Source organism: Varanus komodoensis, unplaced genomic scaffold (genome assembly GCF_004798865.1).
Source record: "Varanus komodoensis strain SLA01 unplaced genomic scaffold, ASM479886v1 scaffold1, whole genome shotgun sequence".
Classification (NCBI taxonomy): domain Eukaryota; kingdom Metazoa; phylum Chordata; class Lepidosauria; order Squamata; family Varanidae; genus Varanus; species Varanus komodoensis.
The window spans coordinates 48,392,786-48,411,904 of NW_025335268.1; the positions used below are offsets into that span (position 1 = coordinate 48,392,786).

The 19,119-nt window shown below is 42.2% G+C and overlaps 1 protein-coding gene across 10 annotated transcripts in view; it reads right to left on the reverse strand.

The window, feature by feature from the left end:
- LAMA2 (laminin subunit alpha 2) overlaps positions 1-19,119 on the reverse strand; it is a 475,192-nt gene that overhangs the window by 63,687 nt on the left and 392,386 nt on the right. For 9 of the 10 annotated variants that reach the window (XR_006414199.1, XM_044424799.1, XM_044424771.1 and 6 more), the window contains 5 exons: positions 18,597-18,779; positions 16,041-16,046; positions 13,054-13,208; positions 3,020-3,163; positions 90-223 (listed from right to left, as the gene is read on the reverse strand). Coding sequence is in view for 9 of the 10 variants with exons in the window: in XM_044424799.1 (XP_044280734.1) it covers positions 90-223; positions 3,020-3,163; positions 13,054-13,208; positions 16,041-16,046; positions 18,597-18,779 (622 nt within the window). In the remaining variant the exon portion in view is untranslated. The remainder of the gene's footprint in view (positions 1-89; positions 224-3,019; positions 3,164-13,053; positions 13,209-16,040; positions 16,047-18,596; positions 18,780-19,119) is intronic. The other variant, XM_044424782.1, reaches the window with a different exon arrangement.

A 19,119-nucleotide genomic window follows, 5' to 3' on the forward strand; every position in this document is an offset into this window, starting at 1 on the left:
TCAAAGAAACTGAGCCTGGCATCTCCATTTCATCTTAAAATATGCTGGCTAGCAATGGTGAAAAGTATCCAGAAGAGCTGAAAACTTGCCTTGACGCTTCAATTCGGTACCAAAATCCATCATCAATGGTTAGATCTGGGAACTCAGCACGTCCCACACCAGATCCTACATCCCACAAGAAATCCACTTTGCCTTTACGCATTTCTATGGCCAAAAAGTCAGTCTGGAATCAAACAAAAACTCATTGGAGAGATAACAGGATCGATCATTTATGAGCAAAAGCATTAACAAAACTACAAGACAAGGGGCTCTTTTAGTAAAATACTAAAAATAAAACAAAGTGAGCAGAGGACACTGGCACATGAGTACTTGAGGTGAAAGAATAATCCTCCCAAATTCAGGCCTGTCAAGCTTCTCTTTTGAATATCTACTTCTGATTGACTGATTATATTTATATCCTACCTTTATCTTTGCAGGCAAATCAAGGTTACTTATATAATCGTCTTTTCATTTCACTCTCACACAACTCTGTGAGGCAGGTTAGGCTGAGAATTAGTGACTGGCCCAAAGTGAACTTTATGGCTATGAGGGGACTGGAACCAGATCTTCTGAATCCCAATCCAATACTCTGACAGCTAGGACACACTTATTATTATGTCTTATTTTTATGCATATCCCTTCTTGCTATTGGTACCAATCAATTATGATTTTACTATTGCCTTGTAATTATACCCTTCACTTGTTTATTTATATTTCACCTCATCTGCTACATAGCCGTCATGGCAGTGAAAAATAATTTAAAATTATAAAACCTGACAGCAACAAAAGCAAGAACATAAAAAATGAAGAAAAATCATCAAAACATTTAAATCTACAGCTGTTAAAAGACTAAGCTGCAAAGATGGAACTTTACTGCCTTTCTAAAGGTCAAGACAGTGGGAACCAGTTGCAATTCTTGAGGAAGGGCATTCCATAGATTGAGGTCAATGCTGGTGAAAGCCCCTTCAAATGGGTCTCTGAGCATAACAGGGCCTCTTTACAGATCTTAATTCTTCGGAGAATTCATAGCAAGAACAGAGGTTCCTTATATTTCCAGGCCTTAAGCCATTTAACAAACCTTGAATTGAGCCAAAGCAACAGGCAACTGGTACTGGGTCTTTCAGGACAGGTATAATATGGTCCCAATATCAGACATTAGTTAGTAGCCTAGCTGCCACATTTTGCAGTGGCTTTTGGACTTATTTCAGGAATAGATCCACCTAGAGTGCACTGCAATGCTCTAAACATGATGTGACCAAGATACAGATAACTGTTGACAAGCAGGACTACTTCAGAAAGAGTCACACCTGGAGCATGAAGCCTTAGCTGCTGAAATGCTCTCCTTGTCATCACCGCTACCTGAAGATTCAGAGTCAGGCACAGGAGGAAGATGCACTTCCAAGCAATAGGCCTGATTCTTCGAGGGAAGTGCACTCATTCCAGAACAGACTGAAATCAATCCCTAAGCATCTTGACCAGGGTTAGGGAACTTCAGCTTGTTCATCCTCATCCAACCCATTATAGAACCCAGGCAATGTTCAGGGTTTCAATAGCTTCCTTACTATTAGGTAACAATAGAACTGGGTGTCCTTCTCTGAGTGTCCTGGCCTTCTGAATTAGGTGGGTAGCCACTGGAAAGAGGGCTTTTCCCATATTATGCCCAAATCATGAAACTACTTCCTTATGCATGTACCTGGACCTTTCTCTGCTACTTTTGAGGTACCAGGCAAAGTCCATCCTTCTTTCTCAGACTTTAAATTTTTAATTTGTTGTTTAAGATATTCACTGCTGTAGTTCTTGTGTCGTTTTTATATTTGCTATTTCCATTTTGCTCTACTGAATTTATGTTAGCTGCTTTTTATGTTTGATTATGTTTTAATAATGTTTTCATCTTATTTTTTCTTAAAGTGATTTTATTTGCCCAGAAATCTGTATTAAAGGGTAAAATATAAATGAACAAAAAAACCAAAACTGATCCCGTGCATTTTATGCATTCTATACTCACAAAAAGGGATGAGTCCCCAAGCCTGTTTGCATGTTACAGAAAACTTTTTATTTATACTGGTAAACTAACAGTTTAAGCATATCAAAGAAGAAGATTCAGCTTGATTCTTCCATTTCACTAATTCTAAATTCTAAAATGTTAAAAGCATATTAATGTGGGGCCCTCCCTCATTTTGAGCAACATGTTTTCAATTCCTGAGCAGTTATTTAGAAATACTGCATTAGAAACACTGGACATTGCAGTGGTATGACTCCCATTGCAATGCTTGCCATTATTTTTCTTTATGACTTTTTATGAAACTGGAATGATGGGTCATTTAAAGTGTTGCATAGGAAGGCACTTTAAACCTTTCTGAACACTTCCCCTATTCTCGCTTTCATTTCAACTGGGTTCCCAATAATTTTTCTCCTGCTGCATAGAAATAGGATGACTAAACACTGCTTTTATAAATGCAAATGTTGTTTACCAGAATCCCAGAAAGTATGTGTGTATGCATGTATGTATTTGTAACACTTATATGCCACCCCATTCACAAAAGCCTCAGGGCGGCTTCCAATACAAATAAAGTACCAAAGACATTTGTCAGTTGTCTGCCAATTTCTAAAACCTGTAAACATTTTTAAAGGTGATGTTTATTTTTGTTTGCCTTTGTTGTGAACAACACTACTTAATTATCCTTAGTTTCCCAGGCATTATGCTGCCTCTTTAACAGGACTGGCACTGTTGAATTGGTGGACCTGTCTTCAGCTTTCTTCTCTTCCCCCACAACTTATGTTCCTTCCCTCCTGCTGGATAAACTGCAGCAGCAATTATAATCAAAGATGGCCAGGACTACTTCAGTACTCAATTTGTGGCCAAGCCATCATGGTCTATCTGTTCCATGACAGCTTCCTCTGAAGGAGGAGTGACTCTTCTGATCAGACTGCACTGATCAGACTGCTAAATTTTCACAAAAGAAAACAAATGCTGACTTACATATCGGTTACTTCCAAGATAGAAGAGCAAGTTGTCAGCAACTGTGGTCTTTACATTGAGAATGACTGTGTTGTAGCTTCCTTTTTTTATTTCTGGTCTGTATGTACGAATGCAGTTGCCTCCAGAAGCCACAGATACTTTAATCTTGAATAGAAAACAAAAGAAACCAGGAATTCAGTTTCTACCACTCATTATTGTCAATGCATCATTTATGTATTGCCCCACACCTGAATTAAACAGATGATGATGATGATGGTTTTACTATTTCAATTACCTTCTCATTTGAAATCTAAGCACATGGCAAGAATTGCAATTTAATTTCCAGAATACTGGGTTTGGGTTATGGGCTATTGGCAATCTTATCTAGCATTCTGAGACCCCATGAAGCAATTATTCAGCCATAAGGATTACTTGACTATGTGGTTCTCTACAGGGGTCAGCCTTTGACAACTCAGTTGCTGATTACAATCAGAAGTAAGTGGCTGATGAACTCACAAGGGTAACCAAGCACACAGCCTATGTGGTCCATGGGCTACCTTGTTTGGAATACTTTCTTCTCTGCTGGGTTATATTTATATCATGAATGCCTTTTGTGTAATTTGGTTCTGCTGTCAGTTGTTGCTAGTTATGTCTCAGAGGAACCCTTTTAACTCTTAAAACTAATTAGCTAATGCTCATTAAGAGTTCACTTCATGCTTACTGTAATATTACTGTCATTATGTAAGAAGGCTATGGCATTTCTGTGAATATAATAGAGGACCCAATAAAGTCTTTAGCCATTTGCTTCACTGTGCTTACAGAATCTTGTTATCAGAATAAAAAGAAAGTAAACAAATTCATTAGATTTTTCTAAGCTTAGGCTCTAAAATGAAAAGACATTTTGGTAAAAATGCAAGGACCATCTCTGTATCTGGAACAAACTGGGCAGGTGTGCTATCAGCTCCACATTGGAGACTTTTTTTTTTTTTTAAAGTGGACAATTCTAGGGTCACAAAAGGAACAGCAGTATCTGGGTATCCCCACAACTCCACATTTTCCACTTTAATTCTGATTGTATAAATCTGCGGTCCATAATTGAGTGGGTGTATACTACAACTCCAGCATGTCTCATGGGAGTCAGATACTGCTGGACTCTAACTTCCCCTATAGGAAATATTGTTGTTTCTCTACTGTTATCATAGGAGACAGGAGCTCCTTATTGCATGCATGGAACAGCTATAGGTTATTACCTTGGGTACCAAAGAAAGCAGTAGAATTCTAGAAATGTCCAACGCAGGATAAAAAGGATAGGATGTAGTATTTCATAACACGTTTATGACTTGCTAACTGGACTGTGTGAGAAGCAATGAAACTTACCTATGGCAATTTGTACCTATTAATTGGTTTTATCAGTGTGAGAAGGTGACAGATTCATGCTACACATCTCAGGACAATGAAAGATCAACATCAGTGTAAAAGCGGAAAATATTGGAATTTGCAGCATTTACAAATGTTGAAGCTTTTGTATCTATGTTAAAATATGTTGTAAATTATAAACTGGGCTACATCCAGTTTTAAAGAAACTGGGCTGCATCCAACTGTGTCATTCTGTTAGCACAAATGATGTGCTGATGGGCTTAGGTTTTGGGCTATGAGCAAAAGATGGTCTGAGCTAACCTGTTCCGCAATGTGTTGTACATAATCTTGTACAACTTGTTCTAGATTATAACCCTAGTGCAACCTCCTCTGCAGCTGCTTGCACAAGTGGTTGTACGAGCATAATTGTCAACAGCTTGCACAATGGAGCAATTCAGTGAAGCTCCATTAGTGTCATTTGAGATGGTAGAATGACTCAGTTGGATACTGCCCTAGCAACACACAAACTGAATCAAGGTTGTGACCAGCCAGCCCTGAAATATTTTAGTCATTAAAAATAGTTGCTTTCAGTAAAACTCCCCTCAGGTGAATTACTGAACTGCCTGCAATCCGTGGGCAGAAAGGTCTCCTCAGAAATGTGACTTATGGTAAGAAAATAGCTTCAAAATCTATGAATGAAAATTATTTCAGAGACTGGACTACAATGGTACAAAATAATCTTTTGTAATGTCTCTGTTTAAGTGACGTGTTATTTATAACATTGACACAGTGTTTTACCATTATTATTGTAGATACATTCCTTTTTGCATTTTTCGTACAGCCAGCATGAATTAAACAGGAGCTCAGTAAACATTCATCTGTAGGGATTTTCTTTACAGATTCTTACGGGTCATATGGCAAATAAGTTTAGCATTACCACTGATCCCTGAGTTTAAAATGTAATTACATTGGAAAGACAGATTCAGGCCTTAGTAATGAGGCTAGAAAATGATGCTCTTAACCCAAGGACACAAGGTGAAGAAAATCAAGAAAATGGGAAAGCAGTTCCATTTAATATTCTTGGTGATTCTGCAAAGCCATTGCAAATTTCCTGCTGGTAACAAAATGGATATATATGGTTTTGGAGTAATGGGGCCTTTAGCAAGAGAGAATGACTAATGCAAATGCTGAGTGATTAGTACATAGTTTGGATAGTATGTTTATTTGTTTATATTTATACACACATACCTATTCATATTTATAGGACAGAATGGTAACAGAACCCATAATTAGCACATCTGAAACAAGTGAAATGCTAGTCTTTGTAATGGAAAAGATTACTGTATCTTGCAAAAGGGACTTCTGCTCTGTCCTATCCTAGAATTTTAAGTTCTGCTCATTTCTGGCATTAATGTCAGAAGTGCTAATTCCTGTTGCATAAGCAATAGGTCCACTAGCACAATGGAAGAATAGGAATAAGTAGCAGTATTGGACATGGCTCATTCATATTGTCAATAAATATCAACTTGCTTAACTGATATCATTTCCAGGCCCCAACATCCTGGCATGCTCAAAGCAGAGAACAAGTATTTAGTCAAATATCTGTTTTAAGGAATCACACCACTTATGCTATGCTTGATGCACATCAAAAGATTCTCCATCAACATGATGGCTGTTAACCTGGTTGTTTTGCTATAAATTGGAGGCACAGTTGACTGCACAGAGCTATGTAAGCAGGAGATGACCCTCTCTTAATACTCAAGAAATTTCCATGTATGCAAAGGGGAATGTGCAGAATATGCCTTGAGAATCTGAAGGAACAGGGCCTGTTCTGCTAACTTGAAACCAAGGAGAATTGTTTACCCGAAATTGCCATTTTCAAGTGGTCATCTGTGCATTCACAATTACAGGTAAACAAATGCACTTTTTCTTTGTGGAACAACTGCACTTTTTCTTTTTCTGTGCATCACACATATGGACAAATAGCCAGTTTACCTTGAGAAGGACAAAGTGAAGGTGTTACTACTGGAGGACTGAGAAGAGGACTGCTCTGCCAAAGGAACAATCAGGCCTTGCATAGGTGTTCCTTGCTTGACCAATGTTAAAGACATGAACTACCTTGGACCCGAAGTCCCGAACATGCCGCACCCCATCCCAGGAGGGATGCGTCGGTGTACAGAGTCATCGTTGGCCGAGGTGGTCGAAATGGGGTGCCGATCGACAGGTTGACTGTGATGGTCCACCACGTTAAAGTGTGAAGGACTGCATGCAGGATCTGAATCTGCTTGGTGGCAGGGTCTTGTTGCGGTTGAAAAACAGCGTTGAAGAACAGTTGAAAGGGTCGCATACGTAACCTGGCATATGGGACAATGGCAATAGCAGCAGCCATATGCCCCAGTAGTCTCTGAACAGACAAGGCTGGAACCGTTCCGTGTAATCGAATCCGATGAATATGGCTGCATAAAGCATTCTGATGTTCTGGTGGGAGGAAAGCTTTTTCCCGTGTTTTCCCGTCGAGTCGTACTCCGATGAAATCGATGACCCGCGTGGGAATAAGGGTCGATTTGTCACGGTTAATGCAGAGGCCGAGAGCATCGAGCAAAGCGCAGGTCATTTGTATATCAGACAAGAGAGCTTGTTTGGATTGCGAGACGATCAGCCAGTCGTCTAAGTATGGGTAAACCTGTACTCTGTGAGTCCGCAAGTGTGCGCATACCGGTGCCATGCACTTTGTAAAGACTCGAGGGGCTGTGGCCAAGCCAAAGGGTAGGACATTAAACTTGAACAGGTCAGATCCGACAGTAAAACGTAGAAAGCGTCTATGTGAAGGATGTATGGAAATATGAAAATAAGCATCCTTCAAATCCAGTGAGGCGAGCCAATCCTCTCTTTTCAATAACGGAAGAATGTTCTGTAAAGTGGTCACCCGGAACTTCCTTGGTTTGATGTACTTCTTAAGAGTTCATAAGTCCAGGATCGGACAGAGACCACCGTCCCTTTTTGGGACCGTAAAATATCTAGAATAGAATCCATGCACTCCTTCCGAGCAGGACAATTTTCAAATCGCTCCCTTGAGAAGTAGCTGTGAGACTTCATCGTGTAGCACCGATAAAGAAGGTGTGAAGCCAATCGAGCTCGAAGGAGGGATAACATTGAATTCTATCCTATATCCAAACGAGATGATAGATAACACCCACCTATCAAATGTAATGGACTCCCAAATGGGGAGTCGGCCCTGGAGCCCGTCCCCAAAAGGGAGAAGGGAAGGTGGTGTTGGGATAGAGAGGATGGTTCGTGCAAGCCGTCAACGTGGCCGTTTATCGGTATCGAATTGCCTACGGCCTTGGGAAAAATGCTGTTGTGCTTGCTGCCTCCAACGCTGCCGTTGTTGGTATTTTTGGGTTTGAGGGTAGTTTTGCTGGCGCGGATAATATGGTTGATGCCGGTGGGATGACTGGGGCCACTGCCACTTACGTTTTTGCGGGAGCTCCATGCGGCGTGCGGTTAGGCGTGATTCATGAATCGCCTTTAATTTTTGGTCAGTCTTCTGGTGGAACAGACCGGTACCATCAAAGGCATTTCCTTGATTCTGCGCTTCATCTCATCGGGGAAATTACAATTGCGGAGCCATGCATATCGGCGTAGCGAGATGCTGTTGACGAGGGCCCTTGAATTGGTGTCTACATGGTGACGAGCGGTAGACAGCTGTTGTACCGCCACCTGCATCGCCTCCTTAATAAAAACCCTGGCAAGGTCCGCTTGGTGGTCCGGAAGGGAGGAAGCGACGTTATCCAGCTTCTGCATGATAAAGTAGTGGTAACGTGCCAGTGTCGCTTCGTAGTTCAATATGCGCACGCCGAGTCCAGAGGCGTGCAAGCATATAGATTTTCCTCCCTTCCTTGTCCCGAGGAGTGGTATGTCCCTGGACTCCCTGCCCTGGGAGGATTCAACCACAAGAGAGTTTGGTTTTGGGTGATGGAGCAGGAAGGGAATGTCATCGTCCTGAACTCTATACATAGCCTCATATCTGCGGGAGGTCGCTTGTGGTTGGGCCGGTTGGTTCCAGGGTTGGACCATAGCCTGGCGCAGTGTAGTTATAAGCGGCAGAGCTATGGATGCGGACTGCTCTCCCCAAACGACATCATAGAAGTGATCTGTCGAAGGGCCTGGCTGTTGATGGGCTTTGATTTCAAGCGAACAAACCAAGTGGGACATGAGCTCTGTGAACGAGACATGAGGTTCGTCAGGTGAAACAGACCCTTGATATGCGACAGCCACATCAGGGGATGTGGAGTCGACCTCCGAGTCCTCGGAGTCTTCCACATAGTGCGGCCGGTTGTCGTTTGAGGAGGAGGAGGTTTCAGGGGAGGCTGGGCGCCTCATCTCTGTACGACTGGAGGTGGATGGCACATCCCTCAGGACCGATGGTGATCTCTGCTCACGAGGGAAATAGGGATATGGCTGGTACCCACCCCAGCCAGGGGGAGCACCATATCCCGGAATCAACCAACTTTCATCTCGACGCTTGGATAAATGGCTGCGACCTCTAGGAGGTAATGGTGAGGCCACATGAGATTCAGTCGGTGGCATGGGTGTTGGTGAGCGTTCCCTTGGTGGGAAATCTCTGATTTCGCCATCAGAGATGGACTCCCGAAGTGGCTCCTCCTGTTGCTGGGAAGGCACGCTCTCAGGCCGAGTGGTTGGCCTGGGGGATCCCGGTGGTGTCACCTGCATAACGAGTTGCAGAGCCAGTCCCGAGGGGGTCGGTACCGTGGTGGCCATCGGTACTGAGAAGCCCGATGAACCTGAGCCTCATTGCTTTGGGTGGTCAGGTTTCTTGCTCTTGCGAGCAGGCTTATCCACCTTTTCCTTCCTCAACTTCTTATGGGTGGAAGTTTTATCCAGACTGGTATGCTTGCGCTTCTCCCGTTTCTTAGTCAGGGGAGAAGGCAGCGACTGAGCCCCCATAGAAGCGGCGCCCTCGTCTGAAGGACGCTGAGGAGGGTTGGCAGAGGTCGAGGAAGGACACTTCGCCGGAGCGCTCACAGTGGAGGAGAAGCGCTGAGGAGGCGTGGACGAAGAGGAAGCAGGCCGTAGGAGCAGTTGGTCGGACTGCAGTAATGCCTGATCCCATAGGAGCTTTCTGAGACGATTCTCCCTATTTTTCCGTGCCTGCTTGGTAAACGCCAAGCAATGACCGCACTTGTCGGTCCTATGCCCTCGTCGAGGCAGAGGAGGCATAGATCATGTGGATTGGCCGGCGACATTTTATATCCACATTCAATACATTTGCGGAATGCCGCCCGCTGCGCCATCGTGGAAAAATGAAGAAAAGAGGACAGTATAGAGGGTAATATATATATATATATATATATATATATATATATATATATATATTTATAGAGAGAGAAAGAATTCAAGAAGAAAACGGACAGAATCAGGGAGAACAAACTTGGAGTAAGAGAAGTTTAAACTTTTTGAGAAAAAACAATGAAGAGGCACAGATCTATAGCGAGCGACGAACAGGCACGAGGCACAGTGAACGGCAGTCGCAAAGACTGAGCAAAATGGCGGACACTCCGCTCTATTTATACCATGAAGGGGGAGGGGAGCGGAGTTTTCCCGCCAAAAACCATTAGCTTTCTAATCTTCCGGCCTAGGCACTGCGCAGGCGCAGCAACCCATATGTGTGATGCACAGAGGCCACGACGAAGAACTGGAATGTCTCAACTCAGATTTGGAATCATTAAAAATGCCTATAGCTGTGGTCTGTGGCGACATGGAAGTAGGAATCTTTCAGTTCAATCAAGGTAAAACAGTCTCCTTGCAGGAGCAGTAAAATGTTCTGTAGGATGATCATTCTGAACTTCCTTATTATGATAAACCGATTGAGGCCTCTGAGGTCTAGGACTGGTCTGAGTCCCCAGTCCTACTTCAATATCATGAAGTACTGACAGTAGGAACCTTAGGTGAGGTCAGAATGACAGAGCAGTAGCATGTCCCTATGGCTCCTTTGGACAGCAGTGAATCAACTTCTGACATTAGTGTCGGGGACCAGGTCTTTATGGTATTAAGTGGCAGGAAAGCATTGAACTCAATCCAGTACCCTCTCTCCAGAATGGCCAAGACTTGGGAATTGGATGGTATTACTTCCCATGTGGGGAGGAATTGGAGAGATGTCTGTCAAAGTTGGTGGGGAGGTTGTGAGGGGTGTTGGCGGGAGCAGTTGGTGGTGGCATTTGTCTCCTTTACGGTGTTTGTGCATGTGTCTGAAATGGGCAGTTGCATCACACCTTCTGAGATGGGAAGTCAGCTGGAGTCTAGGAGAGTACGTGGTGTAGGTCCACTGTTGCTGGAGTAATGGATCCCAAAATCGCTTACATTGCTTGGTCATTGGCTGGTGGAAGCCCATGCAATATGCTATTGACCTGGCCTTCTGCGGGGATTCCATTTGCTGTTGTCTATTTGCATGCTGAAAAGGCCCACAAAGTGGGGGTCTTTAATGCAGGAGCAGGTCTCTTGAGGAAGTCCCATGGAGTGCAACCACAGCCCCTATCATGGCCTTGGAGTTGCAGCCCATTTAATGCCATGCTGCAGCCATCTGCTGGCAGGTGAGCTTGGAGAACCTCCATTTTGTATAACTGAACCAGTTCTCTATAACCATTGGACATGTGGCCCCAGTCTTGCTCCATAGGAACAACTGGGCCATGGCGGCTTCATAGTTAGAGTCCCTGAGTCCAAGTGTGGATGTTGTGTAGACTTGCTGTGCGATCCTGTCCAGGTTATAGTCCTCCTTGTCTACTAACTCCATGTTTTCCTTCTGAAAGCAGCCCTGTGCAGACTCCAGAATGATCAAGCTTGGCTTGGGGTGCTGGAAGAGGAAGGTACTTCTCCAGCAAGCTGTACATGACCTCAATTCTTTTAGATGTGGAATGAGATGCAGAGGGGGCCTTCCATGTCTGCCGTACCACCTGTAGCAGCACAAGATCACCAATTGCATTGAATCCATGACCTAGTCCTGTTGCTGCTCCATCTGAAGCCTGAGGGAGATTGCCCCTCAAGGGATAAGCCAGGTCCTGTGAAGTGATGTGGAGTCTCTTGGGGATGGCGATTAGTTAGAGGCTTGATTCTGGTCAATGAGGGGAGATCTTTCCAGTGTCCTTCCACTTCTGAGAGTGGTATCGGTCTTGGGGAGGCGTGAGTGTGTGGTCTTGGTATGGAACTATCTTCCAAAGATGGTGGTGTTGGCAAGCCTTGGTCATATACCCTCAGTGTTGAGCCAATCGCCATAGGTGGTATTGTTGGTTCCTGCGAAGAGTGAGTAAATTGTTTTGATGTCAATGCCTGGAACTGTGGTTGGAGTGGGGGCCTGAGAGGGTTGTCTCTTGGTTCCCCCTTGGGTACCAGCATGTATGGGCTGGTTCTTCTCTTGTTATTGAAGATCGTAAACATTCTAAGGTTGGTGCTGAGTAATCGAGGGCTAACAGAGGCTCTTGCAACATCTTTGTTTTTCCTTAGTAACAGTGACCATCTTTTTGGTGCATTTTGTTATTTCCTGGCCACAGGTTCATGGGACAAGCAGCCTGCTCTGAGAGACACTGGCTTGACCTGGGCTGCCATTGTAGCTGATGGAGGCCTAGTTAGTGTTGCTGCAGCCTGGATAGATGGATGCTCTTTTCCTTTTTGCCTTGTGAATTGCTAGCCATTTTTCCAGAGATCAGCCTTCAGTTGTTCCACACTATGTTTGTGGGTCTATTTTGTGAAGTCCTGGCAGTGTGGGGAGGCCTTGACAATGTGTCCTTTGTCCAGGCAGGGAAGCAGGTGCAGTGACCCTCCATGGGCAAGGACAGTCCGCTACTGCAGTAATTGCATTTTTTAAATGGTGTCATCAAAGCCATCGTGGTAGATGGGGAGGTGGAAGAAATATAGACAAAGACTGGCTTGGCGGGGACATTACAAAGTGGGAGAGAAAAGGGGGATAAGTATGAGGAGAGACAAGTGGTAGGAAACAATGCTGGAAATAGGTTGAGGAAAGACGTACTTCCTGATTGAGGCACAATGGCAGTCTAAAAGGAACTGAGGGAATGGGCAGGAACCCCTCCCACATAATCCTGGAAAAGGAAGGTAGGGGCTCCTGCCTAGCTGGATGTTTTGCTATAGAATCCTCCTGACAATGGGTTCCATGAAGGCACAGAGCCTCTGTGTGTGATGCACAGGGACCACAAAAAAGAACTTTAAACTGTTGACCATTGGTACTCAACTGCTGATTACTACTAGATATCACACATTGCCAAAATATGATTTGATAGACTAATATTTGATTGCAAGAGCCAACTGAAAAAATAACTATTTGCTTATGTGATCAATTTGTCATAGTAACTGAATGTGAATGACCATGATAGAGTGGTGCTCCAAAGAAGGAAAGTCAAATAGCGACCTTTAATTGGATGATGGCAAGGCACATACCTTCATGTCTTTGTTTTCAGAATGACTTGGGGAATGGATCCCATTCTGCTGTCAGTAATTCTTCAGTTACAACTTCCAAGTAAACTAATCAGGTGAACATGTAATCCAAGTCCACCCAGCTCTCTTGGAATCAGTTATTGACATTGTTTTCCTCTACTTACTCCTCCTGAGATATCCTTATGGAGGAAGTAAAGTAGCTATCTAGTTTAAGCTATTAAGAAAGAAAGGCTTACAGAATTGGCTTGCTTCCTGGCTTGATTTATCAGGTCCTTAATGTGAGAAATGTTTTTCCCCAGGTTATCTTGAAGTTCTTTGATTGGTTTCAGTTTATCCATCAACCGATCTGCTTCTTTTTCCAGATTGTTAACAGTATCATCTGCATCAGCAACTTTATATGAAAAAATAAAATAAGAGATTAAACAGGGAAAGCAAGTACCATTATGAAAACGGAGGACATTCTTGCCCACTGCTTTATTAACACAGGAATGAGTGTCATCCTTCTCCTCAGGGTATGCAGCAAAGCTATTTTAAATAACAGTTCCCATTGTTATTGTTAAGTGCCATAAAATCATCCCAGGCTTACGCAACCCTATAAATGAAAGTCCTCCAAAATATCCTATTCATGACAGCCCTGCTCAGTTCCTTCAATTCAGGTATGTTGCTTCCCTAATGGAGGCAATTCATCTCATATTTGGTCTTCATTTTCTTCCTTGCCTTTGTCTTTACCTACATGATTGTTTTCTCCAGGGAATTTTGCCTTCTCATTGATGTTCCCATAGTAAGACAGGCTTTGTCATTTTTGCTTCTAAGGAAAGAAGTTCCTTTAATGCCTCTCAGTTCCCATTACTGCATTTTAGTCTTAAACTCTAGTCTACAATACAAAACATCTTGATTTCCTATTGTGGTTTTGAATCTATTATTAAATCATAGCTTCTTGATTCAGATTTATCAAGAAATTGCTTTTACTTTAAACCCAATGTTGAAGTAAACATGTGAGGAGTGAAGGAAGAGAACAAGACAAGACACTCATTGCCAGATTAATAAATCACTGCTTATTAAAACTGGGGCTTCTATGTCCAAACTGGCCTTCTATTAATAGGTAATTCTTATGTTTAAATGATGTAATATAATTTCAGCAATAATTTTAGAGCATAGGTCCTCAAACTACGGCCTGGGGGCAGATCCAGCCTGCCATGCCCATTTATCTGGCCTGCCAAGCCCATTTGGACCCACTGCTGTCCACCTCACCCCACGTGCAGGAAGGCAGCAGTTTGCTCACTTGGAGAAAACAATCTCCAAGCAAGCGAGCCACTGCCTCAGGCGCCCGCCTTGCGGTGTGTGCCCGCCCCCACCTCGCCTCGCCTCGTGCCAGGTCCCCACCTCAGCACGCACACCTGCACATGCCGCCCCCACCCCTGCGCACCACTGGCACCTCCTTTCTGGCCCAGACCCAGCACCGGCACCTTTCAACTAGCCCTTGGTTAAAAAGTCTGAGGACCCCTGTTCTAGTGCTTTCAAGTTGAAAGGCATAATAGAAGGAAAGAAGTAAACTTTAAAAGAATGCCATATGTCTGAGGTTGTAGCTTTGTTGGAGTTATTAAGGAAAGGCCAAGGGTAGAAAACAGATGTCAGAATATGGAGCATCAGTGGTGAGGAGTTGATTTCTTATACTTCTATTGAAAAAATGGATTAAAATAGCATTTTATTAGTAAACTAGCTAGCACTGATTAGTTGTGCAATCTCAGATTAGAAAAAAGGGCCTCTGATTTAAAAAAATATTCCAGATCTCAGGATAACTTGGATTACTTGTCAAAGACATTGCAGCCAGTGTATCAATACATTTTTTTTAATATTCATACTATTTATACTAATTAGCAAGTCCAAAAATTTTGTATGTCACACTTGGTTTTTCAGTGTCCTTCAACATTACGAAAACTAAATGAAATGACATTTGAAATTTCAGGTTGTGGTTCTTCATGAACAACATAAAGCAATACTTATTGATAGCCGTCCTCATGCATAACATACCGCTGGCCACATTTGCAAAAATGTGGTGATTTCTGTATGCATTTCCACACAGAGCTCTACAAATGTAGAATCCATGCCCATGGTGAGGTTAGCAGTTCCTTCTGTATGTAAAGCATCATTCAAGTGTGTAAAATATGCATGGAGCTTATAAGTATTGGATTGCTGGAAAGATCCAGATATCTTTGGAATCTCATAAACTGGACTTGATTACAACAAATAGTTATCACCTGTTGTTGTTGCCAGTATCTGATATTTGATTCAGAGCTACATATGAAATCTTCAATTGGTTATCCCAGACACTGATAAATGTATCTTACATGAACTTGTCTTATGCTCTTAAAATGCCACAGAGCATGATCCTCATTTCTACAAAGGAGCAGAATTCATTAAGCATTGTTTCATGCAACACCTTATTGTGTCTGTCCTGAACCTACTGCCAACCAATTTCAGTGGAAAGTGCTTTGTTCTGGCATTATGTTGCAGACAAAGAGACAGAGAGATCACATTCCCCTGCCAACATTTTAGATTATTAAGCAAAGTGAACGTATCATTGTTAACAGGCCACCAGTTATTTGGTACTGTGAGCATAATTTTCATTTCCTTTTGTTGTGACATTAAATTAAATCTGCATCTCAAGTCCACGAAGAGGTAAAAAACCAAGTTATTGCTTGGCACCTCTCCTTATTCAATGTAGAACTTGCTGTACCTCTGCACATTCATCTTTAAGATGTACTACAGAACCAGTAAAAAAGGACAGAAGTAACAAGTCTTCACCACATTGCGGAATATAGATGCAGATCTGACACGCTGGAACACGCAGAGCATCTGAAGGAAAGGTGCAGCGTCCAAGAGCCTCAATTCTCTCTGACTTTTTGATAAGAGAACAACTCGTATCGTCTGTCATTCTTTATATAGTTTCTCTCATGGAGCATTTGTGCATGAGTATGCACACACAGCATCAGGAGTGGCCCTGAGCTGTGCTGCGTCCCTTTCACATGATATAGGCTGCTGGGATAAAAGGCAATGGTTGTGTCATTGGGGGAACTTTGACTAGACTAAAATAGTTAGCTCTTCTAATGCACTGCCTTGCATTGATACCATGCAAATATTTTTGAAAAAATGAATGAAGCATGGAGACATACAGAAGGGAGAGAAAGCTTAGAAAGCGATAAAATTAAAACCATATACGTACTGATTCCTGTAGACAAGTTTTGAAGATTTTTTTTTAAAAGAAGAGAAAAAAAACCTTGTAAGATGGGAAGTTTGAAAGGAAATCACCCCACAAATAAAAAGAATTACTGAACAAAACTTTGTTGCTTAGTGTCTAAAAATCTGGTTATTTATTGTTGAACTCCAATAAACTGGAGTTTATTGTCTTGCTTGTTTGGGATAAGTGGCATATTTTTTTGGCACTTACATAGAATCAAGTGCACATATACTTCCACTGAAATAAGATAACTGGGATTGCAATCCTATGCCCAGTTTCCTAGAAGTATGCCTCATTGAACTCAATTGGACTTATACTGGATATATAGAATTGCACTGTAAGATTCCATCTGTTTAGCACAGTTAGTGTATGTAAATTTTGGTTTTTGAGCAAGAGAATCCCTGCTAGTTTTTTAAAAAGTTGTTGTTGTTAAAGTTTATAGCCCATCCTTACTGTACAGGGCATTACAAACCAACAGAACAATATAAAGCAACTTAAAGACATCATTGAAAGCTAAATGTGCACTATAATCTAAAACACTAATTCAATTTACAGCTTCCTTAAAGGGGGAAAACAAACCAATTCCATATCTGTCACCCGCTTAAGGACCTGGATAAAGATCTCCGGCTGTAACAGTTCAGTACAGATGCAACGCTTACCAGCAACATAAAAGTTGATTCCTCCCATTTCCTCTTACTTCCCTTCCAGTTTAAATCCTCCCTTTGGTTGCTTTTAGTCAGCTGCTTATGCTTGTTCAGAATTGAATGCTCAACTCTGGCTTAAGCAGAGTTTAATAAGCTAACTGGGGCAGATATAATGGTTAACAGTAGGTAGTGCTGAAAAGAGAGGGGAATTTGAGAGGAGAAGCAGAAACAAGTGGGGTCGATTGCATGAGTGTGAGCAGCATTTGTTACTCCAGTTCAAAGATCCAGTGCTGCCTCCAATTGAAAACCACAGTCCTGAGAAGTGTGCACAACTTCATGTGTCTTCAAGAATAGGTTTTAGAGCAGGAGTATCAGACCTCGGGAGAGCAGGATCTGCTTTGTCTTTTATTAGAACCCTGAGATCCAAGAACCTGGGCCAGATGCACAACAGTGCCTGAGGCAGTCACTCGTACACTATAACTTAAGGAGCAGAGTGCTTTGGAGTCCATGCCCAGTCCAGGAATTTGTGATCAGTACCTGAACCAAGCTCACCAGTCCTTTACTACAAAAAACAATCCAAAACCAGAAGACAGAAAGACACTATTAGTTTCTCATCAGGCTTCATTTTCGGAAACCAAATTTAAGTGAGTTTGTGGGAGCTTTTAAATGGTTTCTACTGGTAAACAGTTGGGAGCCAGAAATCCTTGTGGATCTCCTGCAAAACACACAGAGATCTAACAGCAGCTTGCAATCCCATCAGCAAAAAATATCAGCTTACAGAGTGGAACACTGGTAAAACTCAATTTTCAGAGTTTTAAACATTTGTTTAAGGAAGAACATTCTGATTTTTGGAGTTGAAAATTAAAATCCACAAGTATTTCTAATATAGCAAAGACTTTTGATGAAAATAACAATGTTACTTCTTTGTTTAATAATGCACTGATATGTGTTGCTACTGTGCCCTTTCTATTTTGGCTTTACAGGTCTTTCCTCCCCTTTAACCCACCTTGTTTCATTACTAGCAATTTTTTCTTTTAGTTTTCACATTCAACTACACCACCCAGGCAGACATCCAAATTCCACAAAAGAGTAAAAATGTCACTTGTGCAAATTTGCATAATATAAGCAACATTGGAACTTCCAAACATGAACTCAATTTGAGAAGAAAACGTGAGGAAAAGAAATCACAACTTATCTATATAATATTTCAGAAGCACGAGAAAAGAATTTCAATGTGTTGATATAATATTCCAGACAGTTTGTCATTTTAACACTTCCAAGAGTTTTCCCCACTGCGTATAAGTGCCTTTCAATGGAAATGGATGTTCATTGGCTGTGTCACTGTGACGCTAAAGGTCATACGGCTGTGCTCGCTCAATTCTGCCTCCATCCAGCATAGTGCCATTTGGTGAAGAGATCAGCATAAAATATGCTCTTAACATGGCTGTATTACCCACGAGACTATAATACATCTTCCACAAACCAAAGAAAGGCTTATTCAACTCTTCTCTCATGCTTTCCCCTTTAAAGGTTAGCTCCCAGACCTAGCTGGCATGTTCACATAGTACAAAAGTCCCCATTATTTCTGCTGTCCTAGGAACACTCTTTGAAGGACTTTTTTCATTATTAACATTTGGAACTAAAATTGCTCATATTCACAGGCATGTCTCAAGGACCCTGGGAATTGATTCTTGAAAACATACGCCAATTATTTGCTGTTTGAACAACATGGAAAAACCAGGTGAAGAAGTATATTTGGAATACTGGGAGGGCAGTCACATTACGAAATACAGAACAACACCACACACATTTGCTAGACCACAGGGAGGCCAGTCTTTTCATTTCAGAAGATGATGTGTTTGAAGAAACAATAGAGATATGAAAAATAAAGTCTTACTGTTTTTGCTGGGATCTTTCACCGCAGCATTTGTTTTGGCCACATCATCAGCAAGTCTTCTGTAGTTGTCTTTTAAACCAAGAAGATTCTTGTTGAGATCTCTAATTCTATCCAGTACCTTATTTGCAGTATCATTAGCTTGCTGGGCTTTGTCTTTGACTGCTTGTACCTTGGCTGCTGTATCTGTAAGCAGGAAGGAAGAAAATGAGAATGGCAGAGACCTGCCACATATTGTAAGCACAGACGCCCGTCTTGGTGAGAATCTGCCACGTCTCTTTCTGTTAACAGTACTCTGCTGTGCACAAAGCCCTTCAGTTTTGAAAAGATACATCTTGGTGTTGAAGAAGAGCAAAATCATTGATTAGATAGGGAAATCTATAAAAATAGATATGTTCCTAATTCGAGAGAAGACCATGTATTAGTCAGAAACTGATATAGCTTGCTTGTCCTATGGAGAACCAAAACTGATCAGTGAGTTCTCAAAACGTGGCAGTGAGATTTCAATAGTAAGTGTGACTACCAC